Source organism: Limanda limanda, chromosome 12, assembly GCF_963576545.1.
Source record: "Limanda limanda chromosome 12, fLimLim1.1, whole genome shotgun sequence".
NCBI lineage: Eukaryota > Metazoa > Chordata > Actinopteri > Pleuronectiformes > Pleuronectidae > Limanda > Limanda limanda.
Window position 1 is genome coordinate 15,694,972 of NC_083647.1, and position 14,453 is coordinate 15,709,424.

The 14,453-nt window shown below is 39.6% G+C and overlaps 1 protein-coding gene across 2 annotated transcripts; it reads right to left on the reverse strand.

Moving 5' to 3' along the window:
• Positions 1–353: 353 nt before the first annotated feature.
• On the reverse strand, positions 354–12,395 carry LOC133015804 (gamma-aminobutyric acid receptor subunit rho-1-like). 2 transcript variants are annotated; one of them, XM_061083074.1, is made up of 10 exons: positions 12,280–12,395; positions 7,055–7,105; positions 6,846–6,952; positions 5,663–5,730; positions 5,125–5,348; positions 4,146–4,228; positions 3,461–3,601; positions 2,863–3,015; positions 1,652–1,848; positions 354–656 (listed from the first exon to the last, which is right to left on the reverse strand). In XM_061083074.1, exons 1-10 carry the CDS (start codon positions 12,384–12,386, stop codon positions 354–356), a joined length of 1,434 nt encoding a protein of 477 aa, XP_060939057.1. In that variant the 5' UTR covers positions 12,387–12,395. The 2 variants fall into 2 exon arrangements, with proteins under 2 accessions (XP_060939057.1, XP_060939058.1); XM_061083075.1 differs by having other exon boundaries at positions 6,846–6,959; positions 7,063–7,105; positions 12,280–12,386.
• Between the last annotated feature and the right edge of the window lie 2,058 nt (positions 12,396–14,453).

A 14,453-nucleotide genomic window follows, 5' to 3' on the forward strand; every position in this document is an offset into this window, starting at 1 on the left:
CACATAGTTGCACAGTTTGTGTTGGTGTGTTTGTGCAGTGAAGCCTCATGCAGCGACAATATCAAAACTTTCCATCAACAACACTGAAGTTACAACATGAAGCCACATAGATTTGATGGATTGATCAAACAATCGTCGATGGCTGACCAGTTTGTCAGTACCTCTGTTTTAAGTGGCTGGGTCGAGAAGGCAATGGTCACCAGTCTGTCAGTGGTCTCCATTCATCTAATGAGCAGTTTCTCCATCTGAAAAGCATCAGAGGCGACTTCTTTCCTGCTCTTGCACATACAAGCCCAGCTCCTGGAGTCCCAGACCAGACGACTCTTACACATGTCCCTCTTCTGAATCCCGTGTTATGAGTAGATGGACCAGTAGATGATGTTAAAGAGGATGTACGCACCAGGAAAGACAACCCTTGAGTACTTGTCTATGACGTGGGTGTCTATCCAAATGTTCACGTAGCCTCTGGACGGCCCCACTTGGCCCGTGATCTGCTGGTCGTTCAGTGACACCTGGGACAAGATTCGATCTTGGCGACCGCCATTCTCCGGCATCCCATAATTCCCTGTGGTGTTGACATCCATGGACCCATAGCCAGTGATCTGGGGGTCGATCATCATGTCGTCTGGGTTGCCTATGCCACAAGTACACGGCAGCTAGAGAGGTAAACGGACACCAGAAGTAAATTGACAGTTCAATCTGGTAAAAATACTTTAAGTTTGAACTCAAACAAAAAAACATTGAGCTGTCGGATGTTTCTGCAAACTCAGGGCTCTTAAACAACTTTGGAATGAAACATTGAATAGAAGGATGTTTGTGCAGGAAATGTACCCGAGGCTACGTGGGCAATTTGGCTCCATATGCTGCAACATTTGGCAGATGAAGAATAGTCATATAGTACACAAGCCCGAGTCCCAGAAATAATTTGCCATTGCCCCTCAAGCATTTTTAAGTGAGCCAATTTGGAAAATATTTATTTGTTTATTGGAAATGCACATATATAATTTATCCGTGCTTCCACCAATTGAGAAATATTCTAATGGCTAAAATTACTCTAATACAAAATCAGGTCAGACTTGTTTGTGTTGTGTGACTTCCGAACTCGACTGTTTCGTACTTACTTTGTCGCCGTCTCCTTGTTCACTTTGAGAAATTCTTATTTGCAATTATTAGAAGATAGGGCTTGTTTTAACCATCAGAGACCCTGTTTTATCTACAACGATTAGAACAACTGCTTTTCATTAATAATTCATGCAAAACATCAAAGAAACGTTTGCTTCCCCATTTTAACGTGCACATTTGAAAGCACCATGGGAATATGTTGGCCACACACTCAGATGCTTTACATCTTGTTCTAACAGATAAACAACCTCCTTACTTGGTGAGAATTATGTTTCATCTTCTGTTAACACGAATAGAATGAAACTAAACATTGTACAGTTTTGTTCGCTTATTAGAATTGGACATTTGGGCCAAAATTAAGCTTTATCAGAAATTAAAAAAAACAAATAATTGCATCTGGCAACAAAACTTCATCTAATAAATCAGTCCACTAACAAAGAACAACAAAGAGCAACCAGTCACAGTGAAGCATTAAACTATCAACATTTCATGAGTGAACTATTAACCTTTTAGAGAATATCTCACTTACTCTCTCCCTCAGCTTCCTCTCTTTCCTCTCCTGCACGGTGGAGAGGTAGTTGACCGCCGCGTACTCTATCACCGACAGGAAGACAAAGACAAAACTGACCCAGAGGTAAATGTCCACTGCTTTGATGTAGGAGACCCGCGGCATGGAGGCGTTGACCCCGGTGATGATGGTGGACATGGTCAGGACAGTGGTGATACCTGGAGGGGAGCAGACAAACAAACAGCAGAGATTTTATCTACTCTATTAGGCTGCTAAATAACACAGGAAGGGATGCGCAAAAGAACCCAGTCATATTAAAAACTTTGTATGTGTTTTATTCTCATATTTTATTGATCACTGTGGGGAAGTTGGAGAAGCAGCATTTCTGCAACATAACATATAAAGAATGCTGAAAAGTGAATGGTTTGTCTCTGGCTGTTGTGGTGAGACCCCGGCTATATCGTCTTTAGCCACAATGACTAAATACGTCTAAAACTGAATGACATTCACATCAGTCTCTACAGGTAAGTGTCAGCATGCTGCCATTATTTAACAAGAAAGATGGTAACATTAGCAAACTGTATGTTAGGATGTCTCTGTGGGTTTAACATGCTGCTATCAGCATTAAACTGCTCTGTAAACCACGCCTGTGCTTGTTTGTACAAACAACGACTATGCATGGATGAATTTGAACCAAACTTGGTAGGGTTTCTATATTTCTACATTGGGATGGTATCTACAGATGATTATATTTAAGAGCTAATCAGTCAAAGGTTACGATCATGGTCTCAAAAAACACACTGTAAGATATTTTTGCTAATTGTTGAGCTACAGAGACAATCTGAGACCTATATTCATTCACTAAAAATAATTCCCCAATTGATATCATGAAGAATGACATTATTGCAATATGAATATGTTGGCATTGTCTGATACACAATGTCCAGGCACATGCTTTCATTTGATAATTATGCATATTCCTGTTAACACCATATATATAATTTTCCACATTTCCTTTTGAGCATGTTCACTTAGTGGGATTTTCTTATCTAATCTTATCTTGTCACTCATGACCCCTAAACTAAAAGCTAGAGGGAAAGCTGACCTCTCCAGTATTATACAATTGTTTAAAAGAAATACCTGGAGATGGGAAATCACAAAATAAGTTTATCTCATTTTCATGGACTTGTGTCGTTTCTATGCGAAGGCCACACGTGTGGAACCTATCGTACCTAGTGGCACCCTGGCAGGCACGGCCCTGCGATCGATCCAAAAGGACACCCAGGACAGCATGACCATCAGAGTGGCAGGGAAGTAGGTTTGCAGCAGGAAGAAGAAGATGTGTCGCCGCAGGGTGAAGTGGATGTACAAACGATTGTACCAGCCTATAAGAAGAAAATAATATCATTATCACATTTTAGCTGCATGGTACAGACACTTAGAGGTTCCTCGGCTACTCTGGCGGAGAAAGATAGGAAATAAAATCCTATTTAATGCTTCAGGTAGTTCTTGTGAGCCTCTAGGTGACATGTGGTTAGTAACAGGCTGCAGGACTTTTACAGAGGGTTTTCAGCAGCATGTAAAATGGTTGGTAGACATTTGATTCAGTTGGTTTCACAGTAAGGATTAAATATTAGTGCATTCTTCCCTGTGCGACATTCAAGAGACATTGATATTAAGTAAGGAAAACCTGCTCTTTCAGTTGGAGAAGTTTAAATTGTAGGTCAAATTCCGTGTGAACGGTTTCACTTTTACATGCATCTGTACATTTGCATAATCAGTTTAGTTTAGTGGATGTACTGGAAGAGGGGATGTGGTGGATTGCAGTACCTGTGCTGCTGTAGAAAGCCAGCTTGGTGGTGGTGTGAAATTTCTGGATGAGGAACTGGGACAGAGAGATTCTGTCGTCAGTGTTGAGGGATTCGTTTCCTTTCTTCCAGTACAGCATCAGGTCATCGTCTGTGTAGGCATCTGGTGGGAAAATATGCAGAAGTGAGTATACATGTGAAATGAATCAAATCAGGGCCGATTTATTATGGACAATGCTGGATGCGAACAAAATGTGTGACAAAATGATAAAACATGACAAGACTACCAGTGTAAAGCACCACCAGCAGACCCTGGAGCCTGTAATATATTCACAGCACGCTCTGATTTTGCGACTGTTAGTGGCTCAGCAGCAGTGACGCTGTGGGGTTTGTACAAGGGGAAAGGGTCATTAGAGTTAAAGATATCTATTCTGTTTAAAGCCAGAACAAGCTCAAAATCGTTCATGGTTTAACGTGTCTGACATTTTATAAGTGATCTGGTTGTGTGCACGAAAAAGGGTGTATGAAAGTGATCAGTAAATTATACTGCACAAAGAATAATTTTTGCAGCTATATTCATTAACTTGAGAAACATAAATATAACATTTTAAGGTAATCTGAGAACTGGTTATCAAAATGCACATGTCGCTCTAGACCAGAGTGTCTGGGTGATATATTTGTCTGTATGTTTGATAAGATCCACTCACAGCTCTCAATCTCTAGCGAGCAGGTCTGGGTGTCCAGAGGGAAGCGACTTAGGTCCATGTTGCACATGGCAGTGACAGTGACTCTGCAGGAGAAACAGCAGTGACACAAGGAAGAATTCAACTTTTAAACAACAACAATTTAGGCTAAATTCACAAATTAATGTAAAAATCAACCACAACAATTAGAAGTGATAGAGACTCTGTGTGGATTTTTGAGTACTGATGTCGATATTTGTAAAAAATTCAGTTAAATGTTTTTTTTTAATTGTATTTATTATAATTAACTATGTATAAAACAAAAACACAACTACATCCAAATAGAACTTCAATTAAGAAAAATATTTATGCAAAATATGAACAAACAAAGGTTTTTCACATATTGGCAAAAATTAACACTGAAATCAGCCGACTTTAATTATGTATATAATATGTCTGTTAATGTGACTCTTCTTCTCTGATCTTCTTCCTGTGTTTCCTTCCTGTATCAACTTCCTGCCGTGTTTTTTTCATTTTCTATCCTCTTCATGTTATACTCTCTTGTTATCACATTTCAAATCAAACAATCTAATGCCATTCTGTATTTGTGAATATAAAGTATTTTCCTGATTAAACAAAGGTAAAACCCCACCGTGAACTGGTACATACCAGACTTACAGTTTAATGGTGTTCTCCTCTGATTGGTGATGTCACATTCGTATGCTACACTGATTATAATTATCAGATGCTGGACCTTTCGCCTGTGGTGAGATTCATTATAGTGTACTTTTCATGTGGCGTGTTTTTGTTTCCTCATCACATAGTGAAAGTATTGAATTTATTCTGTTGGAAAATGATTTTATATTGTGACGTTTTCCATTATTTTTATAGTAGAGAAAATTGATGTGACTGTGTTATATCTCTTTTTTACAAATAAAACACAGCTTTACAGAAACAACTCTATGGATGATCAGACAAGCACATCCCAGTCAGTGTGTTTTACCTGAGACTGTAGAGGACGTTGCCATCAGGATACACCCTCAGCATGACATTTTCAGTGGTGGTGTCATGGATGAAAGAACGCTTGGAGTGGACGAAGAACATGTCAGGAACCCAAATCTTCTTCACCAGGCGACTGTCAAAGGTCATGCTCTGGTTGTTGTTGCTCTGGAACGCCAGCCGCTCGTCCTTCCAGTAGTGACGCAGATACAGTGTCATAGTGAAGTCCTGCAGGAAGGGGAAAAACACTGGAGTGTTGAACAGTAGTAGAGGAAATTATCTTTATAAAGTAAAATGTAAAACTACTCCATTATAAGCAAGAAGTCTTGTAGTCAAAGTATCTGCTAATTACACAAAATATCAAAGTTTAAATTTTGGCTGTGCAGTAAAATGTTTTCTGTCACGAAGAGTTTTATTATATCCGACAGTATAGATCGTTAATACTGATGTATCAATTCATAGTAGTGTTTCCTGTTTTTGGTGCTAGTTTTATGAAGAGTTAGGTAGTTATTGTGCTTCCAGTCTTCAGGCCTCATACTCACCATATCCACTTCAGAGATGGTGTCCAGACTTTCAACCTGAACATCTACTCCAACAGGAATCGGAGGACCTATTAAAAAAATTAGTGTAAGTGCAGAAATGTTACATTTATCCATAGAAGTTTTTTGAAGATGTTTTCATACTTCATGATGAAGTACACAGTGGGTAAAATAATAATAATAATATATTAACTTTATTTGTATATATCTAAACTAGGTTAGAACGTGCTTTACAAAAATCCATGGCAAAATGAACTTGAATAAAAGTTATTCAATCAGTTCAATTAGGGCCAAATCATGACATAATAATGTCAAGACCTTAAAACGAATAGAGAAACATGTCGGTTAGAGAAACTGAATCAACCTTTTGCTTTTATAAATCACGCTTCCAAAAAAACAACAATGCATCACACAAATATATAACAACAGATTGCACCGGTCTGGCTTTGATTCTACTTTTGACCTATTTCAGCTCTTTTACTCTGCATCATCATCCCCCAATAGTACACAAATACAATTAGGTCATGATAATGGATCAAAGTTGATGCAGCGCTGGAGGCAATCCAGCTCTCTTTTCCACTTCCAGCTGAGACGCATGGTGTTCGAAACTAGTCACAGCAAACACACTCGTGTGTTTTCAGCAGCAGAATGTCGCGTGATTAAAAGCAGACGTGTCCTGATAAAAACAGCACAACTCTCTCTCCACTGCAGGAAAGCCAAAACTCTCAGATTTAAAAAATAATGAAATAAAAAATACAGTTCTTACGTGTGTGGTTTTTTGCCACAAAAAAACAAATCAAAAGATAAACGGAGCTAAAAAGATTATGAATATATATTCCAGTATGATATTCCAGTACAACGAAGAGCCTGTGTGTCTTTATCGCTCCGTAATCCTGCTGTTCAAAAAGCTGACATCAAATCCCTCCAGTGTACATCCATGCAAAAGACTGTTTGTTAACACTCTTGCGATGTAAAGAATTGAGCTGCAATTGAAAACTCCAGCACAGCCTGCGTGGAATGTGTCATTAAGGCCTCCAGGAGCTTAATGCTTATAGGATAGTTTGGCCCAAATCAATGACGTCTGCACAGATCTTATCCCACTTGATGATTGACCACACAGCCTCTAATACCAGTGTTTGTCTGTGTTGCAGCTCTGTTGATGACAGAAAACAATTTCTTTGCTCACCTCCGAACGCCGGCCTCATGGTGAAATCGTGGTCGTCTATTCTCAGGAGCTGCTCCGATTTAGTCATCAGGGACTTTGTCATGTCTGGACTTCGCTTGTAAACCGGGCTGTGAGACAATAAAACATGAGGTCAGGGTAAACCTGCGTGGACGTGTAATGCATGGTTTTAAAAGTCAATTAGGAAATGGATTACACATATTACGACGTACCTTCCAGTTTTCGGGCCTCCACCCTCCTCCATTCTGGTCTCTCTCCGCGACCTTTAAATCAAGACCAGAAATAACAAATGAATAGATAAATAAATAAATAGGAACATCTGTCACATATGGCAACAGCACAACGAAAGCAGAGATTTATTGTTTTCTTCAGTTTTACCACGACAGTGTAATAGCTGTGAAATCTTAAATTAAGATATAAAAACTACAACTTTTTAATTCATGTGACATGATATGACACAACATATTTTGACTGGAGCTGTAATATTCTGTGGTTGAACAAAATGATGATGCACACGTCACTTTATAGCTCAGAGTAGCAACGATAATTCTGCCTCTTTTCTTTTTGTTTCGTTGCTCCTCTCTTCCGGGGATTGGAAACTTTTAGTTACATCACACACATTTTATCCACAAAGCCCAAAAGAGCATTTCCTCCTCACATCCAATTTGGATGAAGCCAGTTCCTCTCTGGTGTGATTTTTCAATAGGTGTGACTCTGCATACTTGTGTTTTAGGGACTGATTTCAAGCCACAAGTGGAGAGAGAGAGAGATAGACACACACAGCAAAAGAGAGAGAAGGACGAGAGAAAGAGAGAGAGAGAGAGAGGGAGGAAAAAAAGATAGATTCCCAAAACCCTAAAATGGATTAATAGAGTAGAGCATGCTGTGACAGACAGGGCCAAATCCCTGTGACAACCATGGACATGCATTAAGGAAATACCACAGAGGAAGTGACAAAGAGATAGAGATGAAGGGCTTGTACGAAAACAGAAAGAAAAAAAAACCACAACAAGAGCAAAATCCAACAGAAGCCGGTTTCTCTGGGAGCTATGGCTGCACTGCACTGATGAGCAGGATGCTGGTGGTCTGACGTCCAGCTTCCAGCAGCTGGTTCCTAATCCTCTTGGCAGAAATGCCTCTCTAACCCCCCCTCTGTCTGACGACGCCATGCAGCAGACTGCCGGTCTGCACTCTGCTCTGCTCTGTGTGGCCTGACGCCTGCATGCAAGCGTCGCTGCACGGGCTGCATCAGGGTGAACGGGCCACTTTACCACAGAGCTTGTGCTGGCTACAAAAATAAAGAAAGGAGGGGTTTAAAGATTTACCAGCCCAGTGGATTGGGTGTAATGCCTTCATTTTTAGGCAACCAAAAAATGATTGACTGTGACCTTTGAAAAAACCCCACAGTACTGTCAAACTTTATTAAGAACTTTATATTGAAAATGAAAAGATTTACCATAGAGTAAATTAAAAGATGTAATTCAAAAGTAACTTCAGATTCTGCTTGAGTCAAGGGCTGATGATGGTTACTGTTCAAATGTATATTCAGTAATAAATAAGTATTTTCCATTATTATTCTTCTTCTAACTAACTAAATTACAAAGAAGTTAGTCAATCAAAATGTATGTATTTCAACTACAGGAGATTACTTTAAGATGAATATAGCTTTAGTAAAAGTTAGCTTGGCTTGGCTGCCTTGCTTCAGCTAAACTTGGTGTGATCGTACATTTAGCACGCTGTTCTCTTTTAAATAAAGAAGATATTGCAAAATAAATCTCATGTTTAACTACATACCTAGCTAGCGGGCTATTTTGGCTTCGTACGGCAGGGATTTTTTTTTATTTTCCGCTAGTAAGTTTTAGATTCTCGCACATATTAAAAATGCAAATGTAAAACATTCACAGCTTTTTTTTTTTTATATGTCATATTTTTCTGTCCAAAGAATCACCCGGCGACAATTCCCCAAATTATCTCTAACCGTCATGAGGGGGTTTTCCTCAGATGTTTTTCTTGAGTGGGACTCAGCTGTCCTACACAAATCCCGCGCTCTGCTCTTCCTCCTCAAGGCAGTGAGTGAATTTTTCTACGCAACATAGTGAAAACTCCCACAACCCACGCATGGCAACATCCAGCAGCTTTTGCGATTTCACACTCCAGGCAAGGAGTGGGAGGAGGAGAGGAGAGATGGGAGGCAGGCGGGAGACGAGTTTTACTTCAACATGAGTACATGAGATTTTTATTATTTTTTTTAACCCTCCTGCTAGAAGGGGAATCAGAGATTCACACTTGATTTGTATTCACAGACTGTGTGTGTCAGCAAAGAGGGGACGGATGTGAGCAGACTTTTAACGAGTTTCGGAGGGGTGAAGAATAGATTTGAGAACACGCTGGCATTTAGAAAATTACAGCTTTGAAGCACTTGCGCTGAACCGTCTTTTGCAGATTTTCCACAGATGATTACGATTGTGCTCCTCTTGTACTTAATGATCATCTTAATCACCTTAGGGCTGAGATGATCACTTCAGATGACTGCAATTTCATGGATTGTCTCGATTTAAAAAGGCAGCTTTAATCCTGCACTGTTTTACACACTCCCCCCCCCCCCCCCCCCCAGCGAGGACAGACTCACCCTGTCATGCATCCTGACACACGAGCAGCTACAGGTATTTGTCTCTCAAATACATGTGTTCAACTCAAAAGGATGAGAATCAGGCCGCTCTGTGCGATGCCACCGCCGATCTATAAATAACGGCACTTATAGCATGAAATGTGATACTGTATCTAAAGGCAGGGGGATTATAATTTGACAGGGTTTGTTGAATATATTAAGTCGATGCAAATCATTCAACACTGACGGTATTACGAGGCGTTCAGAGCTGTACTTTGCCTGCTTGAGAAAATCGTATCATCTTCAGCAGAGATTAAGGCAAAGGCGGTTTCTCACTAGGGGGCTGCATTCGACAGCCAAACTACAAGTAAATAGTGTTGCTGTTTATCAAATGCTGAAGATCTATTTTCATTTATAGAAAACGTTTATTTTTTCATGTGTCAGGTGCTGTATATCTGGATTTTTCTGAGTCAAGTTTATTCAGAGCCATTTTAAGATTTTACACTGACATTGGACTTTGGGGCTGAAAGACAATCTGTTGATTGGTCAAAAACCATAATGAATAAGCAATTACAGTGAATAATTCTTAGCCATTAGAGTTCAAATGTGTGTAAACTAAAGATTTACCGCAAGATAATGCTATAACGGATTATCCCGAACTTGGTGAAAGGATGTGGAACGAACCCAGGAGGGAACCCATTAAATTTTGGTGTGATTTTCTTAAACATTGCGATATAGGGCGTTTTTACAACCTTTTGTTAATTTTTATTAAGTTTTTAGTTAAGTAAAGAATTATTAATGATCGGAGTGCGCTCTCTGAGTGTAATTCTAGTTTTTGGTTTTTGACTGTTGGTTGGATAAAACGTCCAATTTGAAATAAACAACTAGAATGATAGGATGGTGTGATGTGACATTGAAAGGTCCAGTCTGTAAGATTTAGGTGAAAGGAATCTATTAGCAGAAATTGAATATAAAATAATCCCAGTGATGTTTTCACTAGTGTGTTTCATCTAAATTTCACAAATTGTTATTTACTTTACCCTAGAACTGTCCCTTTGTATTTAAATACTTTATATTTACATCTGGAGCGGGTCCTCTCTACGGAGGCCGCCATGTTTTTTACAGTAGCCCACACTGGACAAACTAAACATCGTTTGAGTTTTTATGACAACTGAAGTCTACCAGAGGTTCTCTCTCATGTTTGAAAGGGGAGGGTCTGGTGATTCAGGGGTATTCCGCTGCAACATGCAACTTCACCACTAGATGTCTCTAAATTTTACACACTGCACCTTTAACAAACCCAATGTTTAGCTGATGAATCAACAGTGATAATAAAATTGAATATTAGTTACTGTGCTAGTGTGTTATTTCAGATCTGATATTGCAAATGATAAGAGTGCAATATCTGGTGGTGTCACATTTATGTCGGAATTATTGGTATTTTGTTATTATTACACTCCCAAGTTTGAATTAATTCGAATAATATTGCTTTGCTATGTTAATGTTAATTTCAAATTGATGATATCATATATTTCCGTGATGCCACAATCGTCTACACAAAGGATAAATCACACTTTTTATGCTTTAATGTGTGTTCTAAACACTCAGTTGGTAATTTGCTTGTTTTCCAGTACAGAGGTGTCGACTTGTTAGTCTGGCTGCACTTCCACATACTGCACTAAACAGCTGTGATCATACTAAAACTGTTATTATAGCCAATAAATAGATTCATCAATTAGTCAAACACAAAAAAATTGATGATCAGACAAAACAAGGCATTTAAAGACTTAAACTTAATTATTTTTTGTTAACATTGTCTAAACAAAAGCAAACCAACTACACAACACTGGGCCCATTACGATGAAACAGAATAATTCCATTTGACGGTTTTGCTGTGAACTGAAGAATGAAGAACCGAATTTGACAACTGTATATATGTGATCCCACAATTTCCGCATTAAAATGAAATCTAACGAAGTTGTTTGTACTTCAATATTTGCCAAAAATGAATCAAATCACTAAAAATGTCTTCATTTCTGATTATCAGATTGAATGTGGGTCAAAAATGACTGCGATGCTAAAAGCTTGTTTTACAGTGTAAATGTCACGTTTCTCTCAGCACCTGCACTGTTCTTCAGGTCCCTCTCTATTCACTGCTCCTTGCATTTAACAGCAGTCACCAAACACTTTTAACATTCTAATAAACCAAATACAGTCTGTTCTATTTAATTCACCTCTAACGTTCAAGCCAGTTCCAACTAGAGGACCAGAGGACCCTTTAACGATTTCCAGTTCTAGTTCATTTGCAACTAAAACATCTAATCCAATGGTCCCATTAACGAGGCAGTAATTAGCCTAAATAATCAAATGAAATCGACATTGACTACAACTGCTGCCTTTGGGGGAGACTGTCATTAACAGTGGTTGTGGGGCAAAATATCATGGTATTCACCAGTAGTACATAAATAGATGTGGGGATTTAGGTCTCCCTCTCTCTCTCTCTCTCTCTCTCTCTCTCTCTCTCTCTCTCTCTCTCTCTCTCTCTCTCTCTCTCTCTCTCTCTCTCTCTCTCTCTCTCTCTCTCTGCTCTTCAATCTGCTGTCTGAATAAGTCTCAGGAGGGAGGGAGCAACACAGGTGACACAGGAAACACAGCACAACATTGTGTAAACATGAAAAATACATCTATAAGAAAATTTAAAAAAGGGACAAGGGAAAGAGCAGATTTTTTGCAGTAAAATCTTCATTAAAAACTGTCACACATCCTGTAGAGAGAATGAAAACATCCATGCGTTTGCCTTTCATCCGTCCGTGTCTTCTCTGACATTACCTGCTCTGTTTGTAGTTCTCCAGCTTCTGACCTCTTGACTGGGTCATCTTCCCGGCAGCGCCCACGATCCACACACAGAAGAGCACAACAACAGCATCCACCTGCATGGTTCACATTCCCCAGAGGACGCACCTCTCCTGTCTCTCAGAATTGACTCCCCTCCAGGGCTTGGAGCTCTCCACCTGCCTGAGACATTCCCTTCCCCAGCGCCGGAGCTGATGAGAGAGGGGAGACGACACAGCAGCAACAGCAGCAGCAGCAGCAGCAGCAGCAGCAACAGCAGCAGCAGCAGCAGCAGCAGCAGCAGCAGCTACACTGGGCTATTCTACGGCCTGAGTGGAAACGATCTACGGTGCTTAATCTCCACAGTGGGAAAAGCAATTTTGACTAAACCGATAAATCCTTGAGCGTCAGATGGTACAGATTTGATCCCTCCAGCGGCGGATGTGTCTGCCTCTGTCTGTGCTGCTGTGCTCAGATATCCTGCACTCTGCTGTGCTCTACTCCACTTTGCACCGCCCAGAAACACCAATTCTCACAATGATGCAGCATGCTCATTTGTAAGGTCAACGGTTTAGAGACACACACTCCCACAGGCTGAGAGGAGGCTCTGTGTCTGATGTGAAAGGCTGCTCTGCTCCTTCTGATGCTGCAGTCTCACGTCTGGCATTTAAAATGCTGTTTTGATGATCAGCTCAAAAAAAAGAGACAAAGCTGCATTTCTGCTTGTTTGTGTTTGCAGGGTTTGAGTTTCAGGAGTTCTGATGAAAGCCTGGACTGGTAGAGTTACTTCCTCTCTTCCTGCTTTGGTGTTTTTCACTGTGTTTCCCCCGGGGAGACAGATTTGGGAATATTTTTGGATGCTTCAAAAAGGATTTCTCAGGTTGATGCGTCAACACATTGAGCACAAATAACGCCGAGAGAGTTTTCAAACAACAAACCTGCAGATGTAACACTCATCCAGAGAAAATGAGATATATATTATTAGTTCATATCATATTATATAGATTGTCTGCGTAAATATTAAGACATCACATCAAATGGGTTTCTTCTCAATCATGGTTTCATTGGATTTTTCAGATAATGGATACAAAATAAAGCACCACATGCATTCAGTCCAAACAAACAGCTTCCAAGAGTCTTATCCTCGCATTCTTATCAACCTACTTTTAAAAAATCAAGGAGGACAGACACCGGATTTCCTTTAATTAAGCAGCAAACGTCAACCTGCTCCACTATTTGTCTGTCAACGTGCGCTGTCCATCCGAATAAGCCAATCAAAAAAAAAATAACATCTCAGCACTGACGTCATTCTCATCTAAGCCACATGTCCCCTGCCCCTCTTCTTTTTCTTTTTTTTTTAAGCAAGCTGAACAGTTGGATTATAAGATCATGAATTTGGGTTAGATCCATGGACGTCAATCGGAAAATTGGTGTAAGTAATGTTCGGCATTGTTTGTGTTTTTGAGATTTGTTGATCCTTCTTTGCCGGATCCTGGTGAGTAAGCAAATGCAACAGCTATTAACTGCACAAACCAACACAGGCAACAAACAAAAAGGTCCGTGTCCTGTTTTTTTACTATAAATACAACATACAAATTATAGATATTTCACTTAAGCTATAGTTCATCCTACTATGGTGTTTAAATATCATATCAAGATTCACATTCACATTCACGAGCCATGCTAGAGATGTCATGGGCTAAATTGTTGAAACAAAACAGTTTCAACATTTAGTAAGACATTATAAAGAAGAGCTGGTAAAAGGGACAACAGCACAAAGTATTAACACCTTCTAACATACAGGCAAATCATTATTTATATGGGGTAATGCCCTAAATATGATATACAACACAATTCTAACTCAGAATGTTGAAATTAACTTATTCTAATTCACTTTTGGTTATTAAAGCCTGAGTGACACCGGCTTTTTAATGGGTAACCACCTCAAAATTTGGAAAGATAGCTGCACTGCCTACTATGGGACGAAAGGTATAAATGTGTTCAACAGGTGAGGTCCCAGTGACTCTGCTATCATGTGACATCACAGAGAGTGGAACAGGCATGTTAACACCACTAGTGAGCAGCAAAAACAAGCTCTTAATTGAGATCATGATTTATTTTTGCTTGGAGGAGGAAACAATTTCTGCTCATGAATTAGCACCAGTAATATA

What these genes read in the sequence shown, in the direction of transcription:
- LOC133015804 (XM_061083074.1), bottom strand. Translation starts at nt 12,386, where the DNA reads ATGCAGGTGGATGCTGTTGTTGTGCTCTTCTGTGTGTGGATCGTGGGC. An exon ending in GAGAACTACAAACAGAGCAG is followed by an intron (nt 7,106 to 12,279) that starts GTAATGTCAGAG and finishes CTTGATTTAAAG; the next exon opens with GTCGCGGAGAGAGACCAGAA. An exon ending in GCCTGCCAGGGTGCCACTAG is followed by an intron (nt 1,849 to 2,862) that starts GTACGATAGGTT and finishes GCTCCCCTCCAG; the next exon opens with GTATCACCACTGTCCTGACC.